The following is an 18396-nucleotide window of genomic DNA, read 5'->3' on the forward strand; positions in this document are numbered from 1 at the left end:
GTCAAGTGAAATAAAGTAAATTTTATATACTGTTTATATTTTATCAACTAATTTCAGTAGATAAAGTAGTCTTTTATCGTCTTGTGAAATAAAGTAATTTTTATCTATATTATATTCAAGAAATTCTGGTAGGTGAGTACAAAATAAAACGAAATATTATATACGACGATAAAGATTGTTCATCTACTCGTGAATAAAGTCCACTCGTGACTTCGTCACTCGTAAACTTAACCTTTTCACTCGTAGATAAACTATTTCTTTATCGTCTTGTATAATAAATAACTATTAATGAATATTTTTCCATTTATTAAAATGTTATATTTTAATTAGGTATATATTTTTTTAGTGTACAGTTGTTGCACTAATTATTTCCTTTTTTTTATTTACGACCACTAAATAATACGTTTGTTACTTAGGTAACTATAGGTACATTATGCTATGAATAAATTGACTTACTATAAGTCACTAGTGACTTATCATAAACCACAAATCTATCATATAAATTTAAATTTTGTAAGTAGAAAGTGTTTTATTAAAAATGATCGTAGATAAAATGTCGTATTTGACACGCACATAGTGGCTGTAATTGTGGATAAACTTCATCCTCGTGAATTATAGCCTCCATTATGTGCTCGTTAAATAATATACTATTATTACAATATTATAAATCAAAAACTGTGTTAAATAATATGCAAAACCTTATGTTCAGTCAAACATTTTCTTCAAAATTTTGCATAAAATAATTAATATATGTAGCTATTTCCGCATTACTTGTGTGCAATATGACCTGAAAATATTTTTTCTTATTGAAACTGAAAGGAGTCGGCAATTTTATGATAATTAGCAATTAATATTTTAATTTTTGGGTAACAGGTAAATAATAAATAGGTAATGATTAATGAATAATAAATTACGATTTGTCCAACTAAAAAATCGAATTCTGAAAAATACAGAGTGAATAAAAAGTATGGACCCAAGCGTTTTTTTTTAAATTTTTTTGGTTACAAAAAATAATAATTAATAAAAATTAAAATGGTATTTAAACTGTGATCGTGATAAAATTTGGTTTTGTTTTTCTCTTAAGTATGCTATATTTTTTGTCAAAATGGCAATTTATCTGAAAAATTTTTTTGATAAAAATTGATAAGCAGATGAGAGCTTTTATGAAAAAAATGGCTTTGTAGTGCGTTATCATTAAAAAAAAATAAATACAAAAAAAAAACAAAAAAACATTAAAAAAAATTCTTGATCAAAAGTCCCATTTTTATAGTATTTTATGATTCACCAATAAAAAGTATGGACCCCAGCGTTCTTTTTCTAATTTTTTGCTTTCAAAAAATCAATAAAAATTGTTGAAATTTGGTTTTGTTTTTCACTTGTATGCTATATTTCTTGTCAAAATGGCAATTTATGTGAAAAATTTTTTTGATAAAAATTGAATAAAAAGCAGATGAGAGCTTTTATGAAAAAAATGGTTTTGTAGTGCGTTACCATTAAAAAAAATAAATACAAATTTTGCAAAACTCAAAAACAAAAAAACATTAAAAAAATATTGTTGATCAAAAATACCATTTTTATAGTATTTTATGATTCATCAATTAGTTTAAAAAAATGTTTTAAGCAAAAAACGTTTGGTTCTATACTTTGTATGTGCTCTTGAAAACGTATAGTATTTGGGGTACTTTTATTTCCTAATATTTTTTTAATGGACAAAGAAATTAAAGGAGTAATTTATTTGATGGGAATTTCTATAATTGAATGATAAAATTTGAAGTAAACAAGGAAATGTGAAAGGCAAATTTTAATTGCCTGAACAATGCAAATAATCAGAAAAGTTGTAAATTGCATGTTATACAGCAGCCTAATTGTAATTGCTTAATATAAATTTTCATTAGTTTATTTATTATTCAAGAAGCTTTCGCGTGTTCTTGGCCATAAAATTAAATAATCGAGCCTAACATAATGGGTTAAATAAACCTGTCGAGAAACTGTAATTCAAACTGTTTTTAGTGTTATGGTTCATAGAAAAAATTACTCACCTACTGGCGTTTCTTTGCCTTCTTTCAGTCTTAAAACAATTTCGGTTTGGCCATTAATTAAAAACCTAGGTGGTCTATTACATTGCACTGAATTTATAACACACACAATCACACACATAAATAAAAAATTTGTTTGTTTAAACCGCACTTTAACGAAATGTCCACTAAATGTCCTCACATATTTATTCGTCTTCTGATCCATGATGTGCTATTTTTCTTCCTTAGCCCACTTTTGCGATGCATAAATCCTGTGTCTGCAGCACGACTTGGCGTGAATCTTCTTCATGGTTAAGGCTCTTCTCTATGACTGATTTTCAGCTTATTTTTAATTTACTTTCACTGAAACAAACGACGGATTATACAGCATCATGGGCGTTTCAATGGGGCATGCGAGGCTTAATTGCGGTTCTCACACGACGGCTTTTCTATTTCAATTTTATCGAATATTTTACTTTAAGAATTAATTACGTTGATTTATAGATAGGGGAACCAGCTTTTGTGGATTTCACTTTACTAATTGTTGAAATACAAGTAAGGAAATTTATACGCGCTTAATGATGTTTTTTACAGACAAATTTTTAATTAAAACTGAAAGAAATGTATCAAAGTTGAGACGTTTAAATGTTAATTAAGTGGTTGGGATATAAATGTCCTATGTTTCTGATTTATTAACAATTTTTCTCTAATGATAAAGTGACCTGGAAACCAGGTAAATGAAAGTCAACAATGACAATCATATTGAGAACGAGTACAAAGAAAAACTTGACAGATGTCATTAATTTGATTGTTGACATGTAACGGCTTCTTTTAGCTATATCTTGTCTTTTATCTTCGTCATGGTGCTTGCAGAACTCCTGGAGTGCATCGAGTCGTAGTGCTCGTCGGACATTGACCACCAAAGGTGGAAATACTGACCAGACATGAGCAAAATCACGGTTTTTTTTCTATAAAATTCTGTAAAAATTGCATTTGAAATTTGCACGATAATTTTCCCACGGTTTTAAGCAGTGGAGGTATTACATAATAATTTGCACTGATGGTAACAATGCTAATGAAGCACCACTCCATGCTTCCTTTATTGTGCAAGGGAGCAAATTTAATTGAATCTTAAATTTTCTAACAGTGTTGTTGTTTTTGAATTATAGAAATATTATTTTTCCGTAATTTTTTTTCGATTCCATTACTTCTTTTTAAAATTAGCATACTTTTCATTCGACAATTATTATTAAAACCGTTATAATTGTGTTTAATTATTGATTAAATTTAACGGTGGTGCAAATGGCGCGTCAAAATAAAAAATAACAGGAATTCAAATTTTTTAAGATTTATTTGACTTAAATGATTCAATGTCATGAAAAAACTATGTTTTTACTATTACACAAATGAATCTTAAATAAAACTCAAAACCTGAAAATCGATCAAAATATCCACAAAAAAATGCATTGTTGTTAAGGCGTATTTGAGAAAAATTGAATTTCTTAAGTTTTTGAAAGTGAGTTCAGTAAATCGTAAAAATGATCGATTTACCTCAAATATCGTCTTCTAGACGTAAAATATCGCATTGAACACGATGCAACAGGTTAAAATGCTTTACGACGCGTTTTTTGAGATATTGAGCAATTTCAATCGAAATCACCCAAAAATTATTCAATTTTTAGCTCGACAGATTTGTAATCAATTAAACGGAATTTGAGACATGTTCAAAAAACATTTTTATAGACTTGAGAGTGTTAAAAAAAATTTCCTTTTTCTTATTTTTTGAATTTTGACTAAACTATAGCCAAAATCAATAATATTTCAAACTATATACGTATGTATATAGTTAGTAAACTGCAAATTTTGCAATAATTTAGACTCAAGTTTAGAAGTTATAGTCGAATGTATATTTTAGATATTTTTTAATTAATTTAGAATTATTTCAGTGTTAAAATTAAGCAAGATTGCATTGTAAGTATCTTAAATTGCTTTATTTTGAAAGAAATCGGTCATTTGAGCATTTATTTTATTAAAAAACTTTGATTAGGGTTGATTTTCGTCTTAAAATTGAGCCAAATTGATTGAAAATAGCACAAATTGCTTTATTTTGGCCTAAAATTAGATTTTAAGCATTTATTTCTATAAAATACTTTAATTTAGAACGATTTCTGTGTTAAAATCAAGCAAAATTGGGTTGGAAATGGCTCAAATTGCTTTATTTTTTAGAAAATTCTTATTTAAGCATTTATGCATTTATTTTGTTGAAATACTTTGATTCAGGTTGATTTTCGGCTTAAAATTGAGCCAAATCAATTGGAAAGAGCACAAATTGCTTAATTTTGGCCTAAAATTAGGTTTTAAGCAATTATTTTTGCAAAATACATTGATTTAGAATGTTAAAATCGACCGAAATTGGATTGGAAATAACTCATCAAATTGCTGTATTTTGGCAGAAAACTGTTATTTAAGCATTTATTTGATTGAAATGCTTTGTTTCAAGCTGATTCTTGGCTTTAAGTTAAGCCAAAACGATTGAAAATAGCACAAATTGCTTAGTTTTGGTCTAAAATTGGATTTTAAGCAATTATTTTTATAAAATACATTAGTTTAGCATGATTCCAGTGTTAAAATTAAAGAAAATTGGATTGGAAGCAGCTCAAATTGCTTGTAACAAAACTGTTATTTAAGCATTTATTGTGTTGAAAAACTTTGATTTAAGTTGATTTTTAGCTTAAAATTGACCCAAATCGATTGAAAATAGCACAAATTGCTTCACTTCAGCCTAAAATTAAGATTGAAAAAATTATTCATTTTTTAATATAATCGAAAAAAAAAATCTTAGCTATTTGACACTTTCTACACGTACCATGATTTTTTTTAACTTATTACTAATTTAAATCACAGCTGTTATGCCTACTTGTTGCGAATCGTTGAAGTAGTTTTAGTAACTAGTGCAGAAATATGGAGAAATTTCCGTGGTTTTATAATCTCCTAGTCCATCTTAACATCTCCCAAGAGCAATGCGGTTCATTAAGATGTGAGTTAATTTCGGCGCCTTAGCACTCCTTGTTTTAATTTTTCCATTATGCTAATTAATATTTCGTTTCGTGATTGAATTATTTTCATTAATTTTCTTCGATGACAGCTCCGCTAATGTTTTAAATTCGAGTGGGTATCAGATATAAATCAATCAATTAAATTCTTGACAAGTCTGGAATTAAAACAGTTTTCTTGTACACCGATCGTGCCAGATAGAAGCTTTCAGCATGTGCAAGAGGCGAGATGAATGGTCTGAAAATTACACGCTTTGGTTTTCTGCAATTATCAATTTCCCGCATTGGAGATAAACGCATGAGTAGCACAATGGGATAAATTACTCCAGAGATTTTCTCTGATTTTTTCTGTGACGAATCCGAGATCATCGTAAATTACAGTCATTTGGGCGTTTGCACAGTCCAGTGAAACTCCGAACATCACGAATTGTTTCGGTAAGTTTCTCTTTATAAGATTTTATCATTAGTAACGAATGCAATCTATTTGTGTAGATATAAAAATCTATCGGTAGATTAATTAGCTTTGGAGGCTGGGAATTGGCTATCCATACGCCACTCATGAAGAGAAACTTGTTTTATTTTAAGTAAAAGTTTAATTAATGTTTCGGTTGCTAATTAAAAAAATTCGATTTTTACAATACTGACAAATGTGGGTCACTTGTTAATTATTCCATCCGGTGTGTCTTACATTTTATTATGCATTTAGAGTTGCGTAAGAAACGAAGATCAAAGATAAGCCGGATGATAATTAAGCGCGTTTTAGTTAAATTTGGTGGCCTATTGTTGTCATTCCTCTAAAGAAATAAATGGCCGGAACTGAAATGAACCTGAACTAGTTATTTATGACACTGGAATCCAGCCCAAGCCGTTAGTCTCTTAATCGACATATTATTTCCAGGCTCCGAAACACTTTTAACACATATCTAAATCGGTAATGTCTTATTAATTATGAGAAATAAATTTCTCCGACCATCCTGTCTTTAATCACACCTTAGGGAAATGAGAAAAGTAGGTGCGTAGAAGCGGCGATTGTTCAGTAAAAATGAGATTTTTGCATGATGAGTAAATTTTTAATTTATGGTTGATGATGAGTATGAATTTGGTACAAAAATGAAATAATTTGCATGTGGTCAATGTCAGTTTTAGTGTATAGTTTGTCATTGGCCTAATAATTTAGCTTTTGTACAAAATATGTACTTACCCATAACAAAATAAAATGTTTCATTAAAATGTGTACTGAAATGAAAGGAAATTTTAATAAAAATTTAACCATTTTCAGAATGTGTACACCTTTCACTATTTTCCTTTTCCTGCCTAATTATTTTCTTACATTCCCATGTGAGATATTGATTATACATACTCACTGAAACATGCAAATATTGGTAATGATTTATGAGCATTGCCGATTAATTTTCTCATAATAAAGGTGTGTTCAGAAAAACTTGTTTCTATTAGCATGATTTTTCAACGTAATTTTCTGTTTTAAATTCATTTCAAATTGATCGAATAAAAATATCAGTGTTTTTATTAACTTTTTGTATTTTCAATCGAAAGAAAACGAAACCAATCAAAGAAAGAATGACAAGGCAACCGCCACATTACGCTAACGCTACTGTATTTTGTTCTTTTGATAGTATTATTGCAACTTTCTTTAAATAAATTAAAAATAAACATTGAAAAAAATCAATTATTTCGATTACAACAATGACACTGTAATTTTATGTTACGCCAATAGTTTCTTTCACTCTAAATAATTATGAAGGAATCATTTTACAAAATTTCAAAATTCGTGGATATACAGTATGTCCCCGGATTGGGTTTACAAGAGGAATATTTTTTTTATCTTTGATTTTAGGCAAAAACTGCAAAAAAAACATTTTTTGCTTCACCTGAAACGAGCAAATCTGTGATTAAAACTTTATTATTCTAATTCAGTGAAAAAAAGTTAGTTTTTCTCTTGATTTTGGACTTTCTCTATGCTTTTTATCACAATGGCTGTTTTATTTATTTGACAACTATATGTCACTTTGACAATTAATTTATTAATTGAATAATGATTTTCTTTGAGTTGCCATTTATTAAAATTATGTTTTTCACAAACATTTTTGTTATTTAACTTGCGTAAACTCATTAGTCAACGTGACATCATCAATTATTAGCTAAAATTAATAGATAAATAAAATGATAATAAACTATAAACATTAAAAAATCATTATTTCAATAGCCAAAAAGTGCACATTTGCACAAGAAATTGAAGAAATATCACTCAATAATCAGGCAATAGACAATTTATCAGTCTATCAGATGCAAAAATGAAAGATAGGGTGTTTCATTTTCTAATAAATTATTTAACTTTTAACAAACTTCTACATTTTTTTTAAATTTTCCACTGTTATGTTATGTTATGTTATGTTATGTTATGTTATGTTATGTTATGTTATGTTATGTTATGTTATGTTATGTTATGTTATGTTATGTCTAAAGTTCGTACTTTCCTCTCCAGTTATCTTGATTTTTTGTGTAATAAATTTTTAAAAAGAGTATGTTTTTATCAAGAGAACCAACTTTTTTCAAAAATTAAGCAAAATCGACCAATAGAAGTTTAAAAAAAAAACATTGAAATTAATAGCTACATCCAAAAATGCCAAGAAACATACAGTATGTCTCTCGATTGAATTTACAAGAAAAAGAGAATTATCTTGGATATTACGCCAAAACAGCAAAGGAAAAACATTTTTGCTTCATCTGAAACAAGCATATCTGTAATTAAAACTTCATAATTTTGACTCAGGGGGAAAAAAGTTCATTTTTGTCTTGATTTTTGGGCTTTTTAAGTCTTATAACATTGGGGGTGTTATTTTTTGGTCAAATGTCAAAAATCAAGAGAAAAATGAACTTTTCTTTCTACTGAGTTAGAATAATGGAGTTTTAATTACAGATTTGCTCGTTTCAGGTAAAGCAAAAAATGTTTTTTCTTTGCAGTTTTGGCGTAAAATCAAAGATATTTTTTTTCCTCTTGTAAACTCAATCATACTGACCATTAATTTTTTCCTATACAGGATGTTTCAGAACGCGCGCTCATATACAAGATCATCGGTAACAATAAATAAACAAAAAAAGGTCAATGTCAAAAAATTAATGTTAAAATTTTTTAAGAGAAAATTTGTCACAATTTTATGAAACACCCTGTATGTCCGTAAAAATGTTACGTTGTTTCATCAACACCACCAACGTGTATTTCCTCTTACAATTTCACAGAAACACCAAATTTTCACCGAATTTTACTTCATTTCTTTCACTGTTTTATATTTGGCTAAGTGATCCATTTGAAACTAAAAACAGAACTTTTTTTGTCGTTTAAATGGTTTTTCATATAGAAAAATTTTGTTTTTCATATTATGAAAAAAATTATGACAGTTGGGGAAAAGCGGAGTGTGCAAATTATCGATAAATTATCCGTGTGCTAAATTACTGCAAATTTGAGTGGATGAATCTCAGAAATTTGAAAAATTTCATTGACATAATTTTTTTTAACATAAACAATTTTTTTCTCATAATAAAAATTTTGTTTTTAGAAATTTTGTTCGGAAAATAGTCCTTCTGCAAAATTATTTACAATCTGGTATGCACTCAGGAATTTTACAATACAATTTCAACTGTTGGTTCAAAAAATCGATTTAATTTTCCTATTAGACGCTTCTCACCCACACACCCATGTAAAAAGAACTGAAAACTGTGTATAACAGTTCCATTACGCATTTTGACAGTTTGACGGCTGTGTTAAGTCCAAGTGTTGCTTTTATAGCCCGGAGTTCGCATGGTAAGTTACGAACATCACGATTCACGTCTTATTATATTATAGTAGATGTGCATATTGGTGTTCATTTAATAACATGCAATCATCTACACCCACACTCACATTATCTACCATCAAATAAATAAAAAGTGAAAATTTCTCTAAGCATCAATCATCTTAATAGAAAGTCACGAAAAAATGTTGTGTATTCGGAACCAGAAAGATTAAGATTATTTTTGTAAAGTAAAGTGGACACAAATATGATGCTTGGAATCTTCGATTATTTGCATAGAAACTGTTTTTGAATTCGTGTGATTATGCTTCCAACATAATCAATCACCGCAAACTCTAATTACTTTTACAATTACTAATATTATTTCAGATTATCGTAGCACGGCTTTCCAATAAGCGGAAATGTATGATAGATTAACCTAACGTTACAGGCAAAATCCTAATTTATGAACACCCAACAGCAAACCACAGAGAACAAGCACGTGCTTCTAGTTTTTTATCCTCTGAGATCCTGTCGTGTCTACGCCCAGGAATTCATCAGAAACTCGTAGGCGTTGACATTAATCAAAACACATCCTGAACGAATTTCTTATTAATTACAGAAAAAAAAATGTTTCCGGCCCAAATAATAACAGAAATTATTAAATCACCGTTACATTTTTTCAGTAAAGATGTCAAGCGAGCTTTACGTAAGTGAAGCCTGTCAGAATTGTTACAATGCATCTGCAATATCCTTATTGTTTCGTGATGAAACTTGCTACAATTTCGTGCAGGTCTTAATGGTGTAATGAACCAGACTTGACACCTCTTGCATGTTTTATTCCGCAATCATGTTGCGAAGAACTTGATGTTTTGGCATCCTGTCTGTGGAACTAGTTCAACGCGGGCTTGTTGGAGTAATTTCAGGAGTCATTGTCTTGTTTATGGCTGGTTTTAATCACCTTGCTGTACTTTGATATGGAAAGACTGTTGCTTTTGTCAATTTTTGGCCCCGAGCTAAGCTACAAATTTATGCTGATTTATGCAAGATGACTCGCGTTCGGTGTCAACAAAAACCATACAGTTGGCTGGTTTCACGTGGAAGTAAAGGGCATTCACTCAAAAAACGGAAATAAATAAAAAAAAAGTTTTGGTATAAACCATGAAGATATTTTTACTAATTTTTCGGGTCTTTCTTCACCAAAATACATACCAAGTGAATAAAAAGTATAGAACCAAGCGTTTTTTGCATAAACTAATTACGAAAAAAAAATAATACAATAAAATTGTGATCCTTTTCAAGAATATTTTTTTTTTGAAATCCGTTTTAGTTTTTGTGATTAGCAAAAAAATTGTTTAATGGCACCCTACTATTACATTTTTTTTTTTAAATTAAAGACTATGAGCTAAAAATGACCTCTAATTAAATAAAATTGTTTTTATCGAGTAGTTTTTTTTAATAAATTCTTAAAATCGTCTTCCGAGCCCGTCATGAAGATTTTTCGAACTTTTTTTCACTACTAGTCGTAAAAGTTACCATTATTTACCTAGTTTGTCGGGAGGTTGTGAAGTTGTTTTGCTCTTCTAGTGGTCAATAATCATTTTCAATAATGGATTAAAGGTGGGTAAATACCGATATTGGAGGATATTCCAAATATAGGGTGCTCTAGAATTCCCTCCCCAGAGAAAAATCCCATGTAAGGTAAGATAGTAGGAACATGGAAAAAATGTTAAAAAGTTAAAAAGTTTTTTTACTACAGGCTAAGTAGTAAATAATAGAAGTAGTAAGAAGTAATATAAGTAATAAGAAAGCTGTATCCTAAATCCTAACTTTGTTTAATGTTATTTGTGGCTGTTATTAGCAAAATTTTTGTACCTTTACTAAATATTTATAAAAAAAACATATACAACATCATCAGTATCGTTAAATAGACATAAAGAAATATCAAAAGTCAAAAAATTAAGGTCAAATTTTTTTGACGGAGTTCAGATTTTTTTGACAGATGTTTTTAAACTTTTTTTCCATATTCCTGTATCTTATTTTACTTGAATTTTTTCTCTGGAGCGCAAATTTTAACACATCCTGTATGTCTAGAATATTATTATTTGAAACTATTATTATCACAAGTACTAATAGAAGTATTTCGAGATGAAATTAATGCAAATTCAAATAAAAAAAGACTTAAACCTCCTCATTAAAAAACATCAAAATAATCCCACCTCTAATTCTTCTGCCTATGTCCAAACTGTCAAAACAACAAATTGGTTTATTTCATGTTGAACTTTTAAACTTTTTGCCTTTTCTTTGCAGTTTCTGTGTTACTTTAACAAATATTTCATATTATGAAGTTAGAAAATTTTGCAGAAGTGCGAAAATGACATACCTCATTTATGATGAGAATAAAAAAATACTTCTAACTTAAGTTAATAACTCGGGTAAGTAATTAACTACTGTAGGTAATAGAGAATTAACAAAAATAATAGTTGTGTTACGTCTGAGGCAACATCTCTAATTAGTTAGGTTATATTTTTAACCCTTTGTATAAAATGTTATATAAAACATAGTCTCGCATTTATTATTTCCCTCGATGTTACGCATCTCGGGAAATAAACAGCTCGGCTATAAAAATTTGATCTCTACATTGTGATATTGTATAGTGTTATTTAATTTGAGATCATTTTTAGATCATAGTCTTTAATTAAAAAAAAATTGTCATGGTGGGTTGTCATGTAAAAATTTTTTTTTAAGACTAAAAATATGTCGAAAAATTTTATTCTTGAAAAACGATGAAATTTTTATAGACCTTTAAACTGCACTAATCATTTTTATCGCAAAGGAATAATTAGTAGATGCAAAAAACTCTTGCTTCCATACTTAAATTTTAATAGCCAAACTTTGTTCAAATTACTTTGCTTTGTAAGACAAATTCCTATCTATTCCGTACTTCCATCAACTTATTAATAATTTTACCCAGCAAAGAACAAACTTAATTGGTCATTGTTTCTGATACAATAATAAGCTATTCACTTTCCAAAGTAAAACTCCTGGCAATTATCTCCATTATTTGCGAACAAATTTCGTGAGATCGACTTTTATTACCACCAATGGGGGGTTTCGGGGATTGGTTCAGAGTTGAGAATCATGCGAAGAAACTTTTCCCCTCGTATTAAGTTCGATCGATTAGTTTTCCATTTATCTTCGTAATTGGGCGTAAAGTGTAAAGGAACCACGTTTATGAATTTCCACAATTGCACGTGCTTATTCATATGTGTACCTTTTTGTTATTATCTATGACAGTGACTGCGTCCGAGGTCATTGGCAACAGTGTTTGCAGGGGTGATTTACCGGACGCAGGTGTATAATCGAGGAAATGAAGTCACGATAGCACGAAATTACGGAAATTGGTGATGGGGGTCTAGTGTCGTCCCTCCATGGTGAACCACAAAAATGGGGGCTGAAAATTCTAATTTTTTTTCTTGAATATTCAAATCGGCACTGATGCGCTCAATGTGTTTAATTACAGCTGCGTGCAAGTTTATTCGACGTTACTTTGATTTAATTAATTTATAAGAAAGGAAGTAGGAAGTGTGTCTCATGGTTTTTCTCATTATTGGTGATTTTATTGCATTTCACTATGAAAATCCTAGAAGCGATGTTCTACATGTGAAGATAATAAATCAAAAAGATGAAATTATCTCAAGTGTAAGTGTAGTAAGAAAACGCTCTCATTTTAGTGAAATTAAAACTCGCAGTTCTACTTATTGAAATTCCTGATAAAATATGTATCAACAGGAGAAATTATTTACAGCTGTGATTTTTTGCACTTAATTTTGGTATAAAATATTGCTTACAAGTTATAATCCATTAAGAGTGATTTAATCGCTTGCGTCCTTTGTGAAGATGTCTTTTACTGTTATTTTACACTCTATTTGACAGAATTAATTATGACAAAATTGTATAGAAACGCCCAATTAAGGATCGTTTTTGGAATTTTGCACACTTCAACCAATAAAAATTTACAAGGAATGCTGTTTTTTTGCTTACGATATTTACATATTCAACTCTTGGAAATGGCTATGAACCAGTTAATCAGTTTTTCATTCAACAATGTAAAAAGGCAGCCGCAACCTATAACTGGGAGCGATGTTAATGATAGGAAATGAATAAAAGGCCGATTCCTGTTTTGCTCGAACCGCAATTTCAAGTATTGAGAGCGATTTATTTTGAATAATTAAGATCAAATTACCCAAAGTGTGGCACCACAGATACTTGCTGTTTCCGTTTAAATACTTTCGAAATTTATGTCTTGTCACATTTTTAAAACTTCCTCAAACTCACATATAAATTACAACAAAAGTACAAATTACAAAAAAAGTAAGAAAACGTGAGGCCAACAAAACATAATTCATTGTTTTTAGTTAAATGCTTTACATTTTACAACTTTTACTCAAAACCATAAAAATTGGTGTATTTTTTTAGGCAAAGAATTAATCAAAATAGAATGTTTTCTTTATTTTTTCATTTTTTTTCTCTCGTAAACTACACTGGCCGCCAAAAAAAAACGGACAACTAAAATTTTGGGATTTTTCTTTGTCGGATTTCGACGAATTTAATTCAGTAACATTTCTAGTTGTCTTATAAAAGTTATACCTAAAAGACGAGAGCACTGTTTTTTTACTCTTTTCTGAATGAGGACCAATTTGTTTCAAAATTTTGTCTTCTGGTGCCCCAGAGATACAAAGCATTGAAAAAACCTTGCATTTCTTATGTTACTAAATATTCGTTCAGAAAGTGGGCTACATAAAAAGGTAAATTATTGTTTAAGTCACCAAAAAAGCACAATTACGTCTTTGAACACAAAAAATCTGAAAAAATTGGAACTTTTTATTAATTATTGGAAGCTTTTTAACGTTTTGGCACATTCGGCTTATTTAATACGAACATTCATTGAAATTCTAAATGTAATGCTTTTTTGAAGGTTTGTATTTCTCATGTCTCAAGAATTAAAATTATGGAAAATGTGGTACATAATTCAGAAAAGAATGGGCAATAATCTGAAATCAGTAAAAATTTAAGTTTGTCTCTGTCGCATACCACAGCTCAGTATAAAAATAAGTAAAAAAAAAACATTGCTTTTGTCTTTTGAGTATCACATTTAGAAGAGAAAACTAAAAATGTTATTAAGTTAAATTACAATAATCTATAAAGATTTTTCTTTAAGCCAAACAAAAATTTGTCGAAATCTGACAAAGATTTACAAAAATATTACAATGTGAAATATCTCAAAATTTTAGTTGTCCGGTTTTTTTTATTTAGCGGAATTTTAAAAACAAAAGATTTGAAAAAAAATCTCGATTAAAATTATTATTGATTATTGTTTTTGAAAATAGACAAAAAGCACACATTTTCTTATAAATTAACATTTGATCGATTTTAAAATGAAAAAATTTGCTGAAGACTGAAAATTCTAGCGGAATATCATAATTTTGAAAGACTTACCAGGATTTAAGCTTGTCCCTTCAGCACACACGAAACAATCCCGAGCTTCGAGCCTAAGCTCTAAGTTCCTTCAGGTGTCTGTCTTCGTACTTATCCGTAAATTACGGTAAATTATTCTGAAAGCACGTCAAGTAAAATAAGCGTCAGTGTCTGAAACCGCACTGGTAGCGAATTGTTTCTATAAAGTGGAGCGACCACGAGACTGTATATGGCGTTTTGGTGTATTTAGGGGGAGTTCTTCATGCGTGTCCGCACTGCATACATCAGTCGGTCTAAATCCAAGAAGATAAAATTTAACTCGGAAACAAATTTTTTTTTTTCGTCTCATGCCTGTTCAAAATTCTCGACTTGGTCGAGTTGGAAAAGAACTTTTACTTTTCTTAACCCATCAAATCAATAAAAGCTTATCCGGATACAAGTTTTGTCTTGTGTGGGATTCGGATACCGATTGACTTGCAATTCGCAGATTTCCCATATTTTGTCAAGACAGGAAATTGTTTCTTTTTTGAAAATAAATCCTGAAAAGCGTTCAATTTCCGGCGAAATAAATGAATATACAGTGTGTTTGAATGTTCGCAACATGTTTGACCTGCTTACCAAGACTGAGCATCTTGAGGGCGTTTTTGGCAGGAAATTGAATATATTATATTCCCTTCCATTTATTACGATTTCCGATGGTTACGACTGCAGGAATGTCATTAACCAAATTTCGAAGTGCGGCGGAATATTCAGGAAACGAATTAATTACCTGTTGAGAGCGTTGGGGATATTTTATAAACTTAGTCAAAATTTTAATTTTTCTGCACGAAATAAAAATAAAGACGCTTTCTATTGTTTCACTCGTTTATCCACATTTTTCTGCACTGATACAGTTCGTCTAAATCTAATAATAATCATTCTATTGTTAAGCTCAAGAACAATATTGCATTTTTTAGGGAGTGGCATACTTTCTGAAAAATTTTTTGAACCACATTATGTGGAAAATTAGTCTTTTATTATAAAGTGTATTCAGAAAACTGCTGCTATGTTTTATTAAAAAATCCCTAAGCCAAATAATGTTGTTAGTTCGTTGTTGATTTTTTTATCTTATTGGTCAAAAAATTAATCTACCACTTTTTTTTTCTTCCTCAAAAATTCTTTTGGGGCTCATGAGTCTTAAATAACACTTTACGACTCACCATTTATCTGTTTCAGTTCTGATAGTGTGCAAAAAACTTGTATTTTAGATAAAATGCGTCAATAGACTTGCGACTTTACGCAATTTGTTAAAAACACCAATGGCACATGAAAACATGCAACAATTACACTTTAATTTTCATCGTTTTGATTTCTTTTTAATTCATGACAAATTTATGTCAAATTAAGAAATCAGCAATTAAATTGGAACATTTCTAATTACTAATTTTAATTTTTTTGGACTTACAAGAGTAAACGTTGTATTATATACATAAAGAAAAGTTGGCATTATCTGCTCTCGTCCAATAAACTATTTTTTTTTAACTTTTTATAAAAAAACTACAAGTACTGAAGCGTACAAAAAATTGTACGTTTACTGGTATTTTTAAAAATTATTTCTGACAGCAAAAATTTTCGTATCTAACACCTTGTGTTAGAGAAACTCATAAACATAATTTCTGTGGGGTGAAATGGGATCAGGTGGAGTGAAACACAGTTTGGAATCATTTCAACGATTTTTATTCCTCTTTGGTTTGATTAAAAAGAACGAGTTGTTTATAAATTTCTATTAAAAAGTGTAACACAAATTGAAAAGAAATGAATGATTTGGATAACAAATATTATAGATATATTTCTTTAAATTTCAAGTATTGCTAAAATTTAATTGATTTATAGTTTGATTCAACATTATCTTACAAAAAATAAAGAATACACATTTGCTATTTAGGCGAGAATTTAGAATACAATTTTTAATATCATTTTTTTTTAAATTGGAATATTTGTTGTACACTTTGATTCTACTAGTTGAACATTCAATCTAATAATAATTTGAATACGTTTTAACTACATGTAATCTCTAACTAGACTTATATAATAAGTCTGTAATTTAAGGTGTACCATAGTTGTTTACAATACAAGACTAGCTTAAAATTCTAGATACAAGAACATTTTATACTTTACACATTTGAAAACAGAAACCATTAACAAAAATATCGTATTTAAAAAATCACATTTTACGTAGGGAAATGTTTAAAAAACAATCGTAATAAAATTGTCACTAAACTATCACATTCTTTTCCTTACTTTACTAAAACAGGAGTTTAAAATTGTTAAAATATCCTAAATCGTTCAATCATTTTTAACATGCAATATATTTACTCAATTTTTCTCTATTGTGTTATATTTGATAGATGCTCTTAGAATATAACTTGTACTACGTTTCAATTCTCTGCATTGCTTTTTGGGCAGTCTTCTTTTGATTTAATTCTGGATACAACTATACAAACTGGACCTCTTACTATTCGAAGCAAGTCTATAATTTCAGTGGTACTCAAATGCTCAACGCTCTCGTCATTCACCTAAGAAAAAAAAATTTCAATTGTCGCCACCAAGTGACACCACTTACCTTAATCACTCGATCACCAGGTTTTAATCTCCCATCCCTAGCAGCTACACTATCCGCATGAACCGCACTCACATACGTGACTCCTGCAGCCCCCTGTAAACTGAAACCTAATCTACTATTCCATCCCCTATTCAGTTCAATCGCAAGGATCTGAAACGCAGTATTTAATCACTGGTGAAGAAAATCGAAACCCTTACTTCGTATTCTTCCCGGATCGGCATTGTGGGGATCTCTTCTCTCTCGTCGTGCCCGTCGAAAACCACCCCTTTCCACTTCTTCATGTTGCTGTCGTCGGTTTTACTCAGTTTGGGGCCTTTTTCCTCAAGTTCTGTTCCACATGGCGGATGAGCGGACTGGTAGACCGGATTCTTGTAGCTGAAACCCGGATTATCACACGGAATGTGCGGCATACTCGCCGGCTCCTTCGGAAAACTATCCCCGCATTCCACTTCCGTGCTTTTGACGTCATCGTTTCCTAGATTGTATGTCAAATTCGGAGCATCTAGCACGTCGGCATCGAGATTGTTTAATTCGTAGGCGTTGTGAGCGAGGGAGAAGTTGAAGCGGGGCTTTCGGGCCGCCACGGGGGTTTGGTTGGGGTTGTAGAGGTCGAGCGAGCTGGGGCGGGAGGGTCTATCGCCGTCGTCGGGGTCTATAGTGAAGAGGTTTAAACTGTCGTCGTCGTAGGGATGTGAGCATTTTTGAAGGAGGCCTTCGTGGAATTGTTCGTCGGTCAGAAGGTATTTCAAGGAGGTGTCGGTTATTTGTGATGCGTCCGAAGGGCAGGCTTGGCGACGCAGACGGCGGGGCGAAGACGTCGGAGACGTCGAGCATTTGTAAGTCGAGTGGTTGCCGGGGATCAGCTTACGGACTGCTATGTCGTTTAACATGTCTACAGCCTCTTGTCTGGAATGAAAAGTTAACGTCAAAGGAGAAGATTTAAAACTTGCAACGTTGCATATTCCACATAAATTCAAAATAAATATTAATATTAATACTTTATTATTCGTTTGAAACATAAAAAAAAAGAAAAAAAGCTGTAGTTTTAAATAAATTTAAGGAAATTTCATTCGTATTCTTCTTATGAGAATTACAACGTAAGATCGATCTAAAATATATATAAAAACTAATAGGAATTATTGTTTAATTTTTTCATAATAAAAGATGCGTTATGTACAAGGGCTCAATTTTCGCTTTTTCTAAAAAACGTTATTTTTATTTTTTTTACGAATTAAAAGTTAAAAAAAATGTTTTTTTTTTAATTTCCCAAAAATTGAGCCCCTAGAAAATAATTTAAAGTCACATGCAAAACATCACTTAAAAATTTTGAAAAATGCCAGTAAATCGAAATAATAACATAGGTCAGTCAACAAATTTGAACAAATTTTCAGTAACATTGATTAAACTTCCTTCTACGTATATAATTTTTTACTCTGATTTCGAAAATTTTGTTTGATTTG

At 30.2% G+C, this 18396-nt stretch overlaps 2 protein-coding genes across 5 annotated transcripts in view; both read right to left on the reverse strand.

Moving 5' to 3' along the window:
- The window catches only part of LOC123007825 (cadherin-23), a 29068-nt gene extending 14546 nt beyond the window's left edge, over positions 1 to 14522 (reverse strand). For both annotated transcript variants that reach the window (XM_044403289.1, XM_044403288.1), the window contains exons 1-2: positions 14356 to 14522; positions 2040 to 2378 (exon numbers count right to left, since the gene is read on the reverse strand). In XM_044403289.1, coding sequence (XP_044259224.1) covers positions 2040 to 2241 — 202 coding nt within the window. In that variant the 5' untranslated portion in view covers positions 2242 to 2378; positions 14356 to 14522. The remainder of the gene's footprint in view (positions 1 to 2039; positions 2379 to 14355) is intronic.
- Positions 14523 to 16027: 1505 nt separating this feature from the next.
- The window catches only part of LOC123007889 (tyrosine-protein phosphatase non-receptor type 13-like), a 93924-nt gene continuing 91555 nt past the window's right edge, over positions 16028 to 18396 (reverse strand). For all 3 annotated transcript variants that reach the window (XM_044403384.1, XM_044403386.1, XM_044403385.1), the window contains 3 exons: positions 17134 to 17842; positions 16937 to 17086; positions 16028 to 16889 (listed from right to left, as the gene is read on the reverse strand). In XM_044403384.1, coding sequence (XP_044259319.1) covers positions 16752 to 16889; positions 16937 to 17086; positions 17134 to 17842 — 997 coding nt within the window. In that variant the 3' untranslated portion in view covers positions 16028 to 16751. The remainder of the gene's footprint in view (positions 16890 to 16936; positions 17087 to 17133; positions 17843 to 18396) is intronic.

The sequence above is a fragment of the Tribolium madens genome, unplaced genomic scaffold, assembly GCF_015345945.1.
Source record: "Tribolium madens isolate multiple individuals breed KSU strain unplaced genomic scaffold, Tmad_KSU_1.1 Scaffold_3;HRSCAF=73;Tcas5.2_LG2, whole genome shotgun sequence".
Classification (NCBI taxonomy): Eukaryota; Metazoa; Arthropoda; class Insecta; order Coleoptera; family Tenebrionidae; genus Tribolium; species Tribolium madens.